This window comes from Belonocnema kinseyi, chromosome 6 (genome assembly GCF_010883055.1).
Source record: "Belonocnema kinseyi isolate 2016_QV_RU_SX_M_011 chromosome 6, B_treatae_v1, whole genome shotgun sequence".
NCBI lineage: Eukaryota > Metazoa > Arthropoda > Insecta > Hymenoptera > Cynipidae > Belonocnema > Belonocnema kinseyi.
In genome coordinates, this window is record NC_046662.1 from 140,231,746 (window position 1) to 140,236,580 (window position 4,835).

Consider the following 4,835-nt stretch of genomic DNA (forward strand, 5'->3'; position numbering starts at 1 on the left):
GTTCATATGACATCTTACAGGTCTCAGCTATCTCACGCACTTTTAATCTGCGGTCTTCCAGCACTATTTGATGGATTTTTTCGATCGTACCTGGAGTTGTTTAATAGTTGAATATGATGGGGAGGATGTCCCCAGTGTTGAGTCCATCTCTTTTTTGATTTCCTTCGGCTTTAACCCCTTCAAATAAAAGTATTTGATGACAGCACGATTTTCCAGCTTTTCCATTTTTAAGAAAAACACAGAGGCGTTTTGTTCAGTGTGCTCTGAAACCTAAACTAACATGGCGATCGGGCTGAAACTATAGCTACAAGCTATCTAAGGATGGTACTATAGAACGCCACCTCAAGGTAGGCCTAGTGGCGCAATCTCTTGGTCAGGCCGGAAACTTATCAATCCACCCTCGTATATAGGCTCCGCGAAAATCTGGTTCATCATTTCACAACTATAAAGAAAGTCATAGTATAGTTCTAATGGCAATGTGTGATGTGAAACAGCGATTTACCTTAGTAGACGTCGGAGCCAATGGAAGACAAAGTGGTGGCGGGATATTCAAGAAGTTCAACATGGGGAAAGCTCTAGCAAGCCAAACTCTTAATTTCCCTCCGCTAAGGCCTTTATACAAGGGTCTCAACATTTTAAAACCCTTTCCTGAGTGTGAAGAATTATCAATTCCGGAAGCTATTTTTAACTGCCATCTTAGAAGAGCTCGTAAATCAATCGAATGTGCTTTTGGAAGACTAGCATCTAAATGGCGTATACTCCGTAGGCCAATTTCCGAAAGAGTCTCCAAGATTGTCGAGGTTGCTTTAGAAGCAATATATTTGCGTAACTGATCAATTGATGAAGACTTAGAGAAGGACCACGATCCAAATACCTTATATCACCCTTTAGGAGTAAGAAGACAGTTTTTTGACGCCTTAGAGTTGGGTGTGCATGGTATATTTGCAGCCAAGGATATGCGAGAAAAAATCGCGGATTATTTCGAAAAAGTAAAACCTCTGCCATGGCAGTTAAAATACGCTAGCGTATAGAAAATGAATTAGGTATACAGAGGATTACTTATAAGAAATCACGAAAATCAATGTTCAGGTTTTCAAACAGATTGTACAAATAAAACCTGTTAGTACTTTTCGGGTTATGGTACAATAAATAATGTTCACAATTAATTGTACAATAATCAGAATTCGTATTTTTTATTAATGAAAGGGTCCCACAGGTACAACTATTTGCTAGGAATTTCACGTGAAAATTCCGGTACTATTTTGAAGCAAACAACGAGGAAATCCATATACAACTTTAAAAAATTTTATAAACCATGAGAGATAGAGAGAAACTGAGGTAATTTTGTTATTTTATTCATTTTTATTAATTTAGTTAACTAGTAAATTTAAATTTTTGTAATTTTGAAGTATTTTTTTCTTTTTTATAAGCAAATGTAATTAAATCTAAAATAAATTTTGGGGTGATTTTGTGTTGGCACCCTCCTTATAGCAGCCTCCACCAAATGCAGTCCCGCTACTATTTCGGAATCTGTTCTTTCATCTTATTGCTACTGCTGTAGCTCTTGTTGTTCCCGTTGATGTTGTTGTTTTTGAGATAGCGATGTTTCTTGATGTTGGGGCCTAAGCCATTGGTATGATGGTGTATTTGGAGAGCGCTTTACCGATGAAGTATTAAAATGGGATACAGTACGTTTAACAAATGTCGCTCTACTACCCAATTTTACGTTTGACCGTATCACTGATTTTTTTTCTGGGTTTTGTTCTGTGTTGTTTCATTTTATTATGCTCGTTGACGCATTGTTCAATGAACCTTCCGCTTCAACAGAATCTAGGAACCTGTTCATCTTATTAAGCAATAAGTCACAAGCTTCGTCATTGGGATCCTTATTTTCTGAAATGGTAATACCGCACGTGATACAAAAGTTTTCATAATTTCAACATATTATATTTTAGTTAGTCCGTCATAATTGTTTTGAAAACACGTAAAGAAACTTTCCACAATACTTATTTATGCTGCCCCGGAGATAATAAATTATTGAGATTTAACCCGTTAAGGACCAAATGTCCGCTTTCCCAACACTTTTTTCAGAAACATTTTCTGCTACCGAATAGATTGTTAAAAAATTTTAAAAAATAAATTCTAATGTGAAATTTTCTAAGCATTAGAAAAGTATCAGCAGCATTGCAATATAATTCAAACTTAAATAATTATTTTCATTTAGTTAACAAGAAATACGAAATTTTCTAGTGCATTAAATCATAAAACAGATTTTCAAAATTCAAGATGGTGGACCCAATATTTCTGCCACAAGTTACTAAAAAATTCTGATGTTCATAAAAATTTGCACATGGGGTTCTTATGGGGCCCCTGATGACGAATCTATGTTCAGATTTTAAATTTTTTGAATAGCGGATCCAATATGGCTACCAAAAGTTACAGAAACAGTCCGATTTTCATAAAATTCGAACATGGGGTTTTTTTGAGTCGCTGATGACGAATCCGTAAACACATTTTGAACATTCAATATGAGGCATCCAATACGGCTGCCAAAAGTTCGCGGTAAGAAGCCTTGCATTAAAAGGCATTACAAATTTGGAATACAAGAATGCCGTTTCTCTTCTTCGTTTTTTAATCCTAATTAGTCGGCGAAAAAAATAAGATTCCAATCCCTTTGAAAGGCGATCGGAGCTGCCATGAGTAAACTGCAATAAATTAAAAACACAATTTTTTTGAAGCATTAGAACGTGCTCCAAAATAATGAAATTTACAAAATCTAGTAGCATTGTATACAAGAATGCATCTATTTATTGTAAAATGTTCGCTTAATGACCGTTAAATGACCAAAGCCATGTTTTAGAAAGCTTTTTACCTTATTATTATTTGAAAACCAGTGAATAAAAGTAACGACATTTGCTAAATTAAAAGGGATTAAAATTGTTCTATTTCTTGGTTGCTTTGTGGTATTCAGAGAAATACTGTCAGCGCTAGGTACAGAAAGGGATTCAATTTAAGAGATAACTTAAACTGATATGGAGATTTAAAACGGGAGGGCAAAAACGGGATCCAGAAGTATTTAATAATTAATTAATAATAATTAATAATAATGATAATTTAATAATAATAAACGAATGAAATTTTCCACTACTTTTTAATGCAAGCCTTCTTACCGGGTTAGAGGAAAATTCCGATTTTCATGAAAATTCGCACTTGCGGGTTTTAGGGGCCGCTGAAGACAAATCCGTGATCAGATTTTTTCGCGAGTGTGCTCACGGTCGGGAACTAATGAAGAGTGATTTCCGATTAGTAAATCTAGGTAATATTTATTAGTGAAATTTTCATTCGTCCATCCTGAGAAATATTGAATACTTTGGATCCTGTTTTTGTCCTCCCGTTTTGAATCTCTACAGAAATTGAAGTTATCTTTAAATTTGAATCCCTTTCTGTACCTAGCGTTGACAATATTTTTCTGAATACCACACAGCAACCAAGAAATAAAACAAATTGAATCCCTTTTAATTTAGCAAATTTCGTTACTTTTATTCAATGTTTTTCGATTAATAATGAGGTGAAATGTATTTTAAAATATAGCATCGGTCATTTTACGATGTCAGGCTTAATTTCCACACAGAACGTTATGGTGAAAAATTATTTTTTGAATTTTTTATCATGACTTTATAATTTTGCAATTGATAATATTTGAACAACCTACTGCAAATACCAAAATAGATGCCTGCAAAGGTCACTAATAGGATTCTATATAAGGATCCTATGAGTGACTTATGTAAGATCCTATATAGGATTACCTATATAGGTCAGTATAAGTGCCACCTATAGGAAATGAAACAGCTTCCTGCACAGGATCCTTTATAGAATCCTAAATGATTCTATGTTAAGAGTATGGATTCCTTCTTCCTATGCTAGAATCCATATAAGAGTCTATACAGGTTCCTACTACTAGGCAATCGCATAGTCAAAAATAACTACTGCGCAGGTGTATCTGCTATAGGAATGTACTGCGAACACTTCCGGTTCATCATCTGTCCTATATAGGTCACTAATAGGATTATATATAGTATCCTATGCAGAACAACAAAATTGAACGTAATTTTTATAGAATGAAATCTTACTGAAAAACAAAATTTTTTTTTACTATTGCGAAAAAAATTTTAAAATTAATTAATATTAATTATTATCAGAATTTTTCTTTTAATCATTATTTTCTGCTGGCCTCATGTACATTCTAACATAAAATGATGATTTCAATTTAGTCGGTAATATTAGTATACAGGGTTACCTTCGTTATTTAATTCCTCCACCACTTCTCTTCACAGCTTGAAAATTTCTTGCCTAGCAACATATATTTTTTTATCATCCTTCCCAAATTTCCACATATTTTCTTTGATCAAAACTGTATTTATGAGGGACTCCTTGACTTGTCCTTGACTTGATTTCGTCCTTTCTATTTCGGAGTTCTGAGATCAAGAAAATATATTATTATTCCAATAACTCAGATTTTATTAAAATATATTTTCAAAGTGCTCTAAAAACTGTGTAAGCCGCAGTTGAAAAAGTCAAAATGGAAATATACTTTATAAGTTTTTTCAAAACTGTGTAAACTGCTATTGAAAAAATAAAAATAAAAATATGGGGCAGAATACGTCAAGTGTTCCAACCTAATATTTTTTTTAGACCAGTTTGAAACCTGGCTGAGCTATAGTACTAGAGGACTTATCCATTAATTCACGAAACCACAGATTTATTTATTATGCGGTTGTCAAAATACAGGGGTTTCAAATTTGCACTTTTTGGCGCGTTTCTTCATCTTCACGTTA

General features: G+C 33.7%; 1 protein-coding gene across 1 annotated transcript; it reads left to right on the plus strand.

Annotated features, from left to right (window-relative positions):
- Window positions 1–476: 476 nt before the first annotated feature.
- On the plus strand, window positions 477–833 carry LOC117175629. The gene has a single exon (XM_033365337.1). The coding sequence runs from the start codon at window positions 477–479 to the stop codon at window positions 831–833; it is 357 nt and encodes a 118-aa protein (XP_033221228.1).
- The last annotated feature ends 4,002 nt before the right edge of the window (window positions 834–4,835 follow it).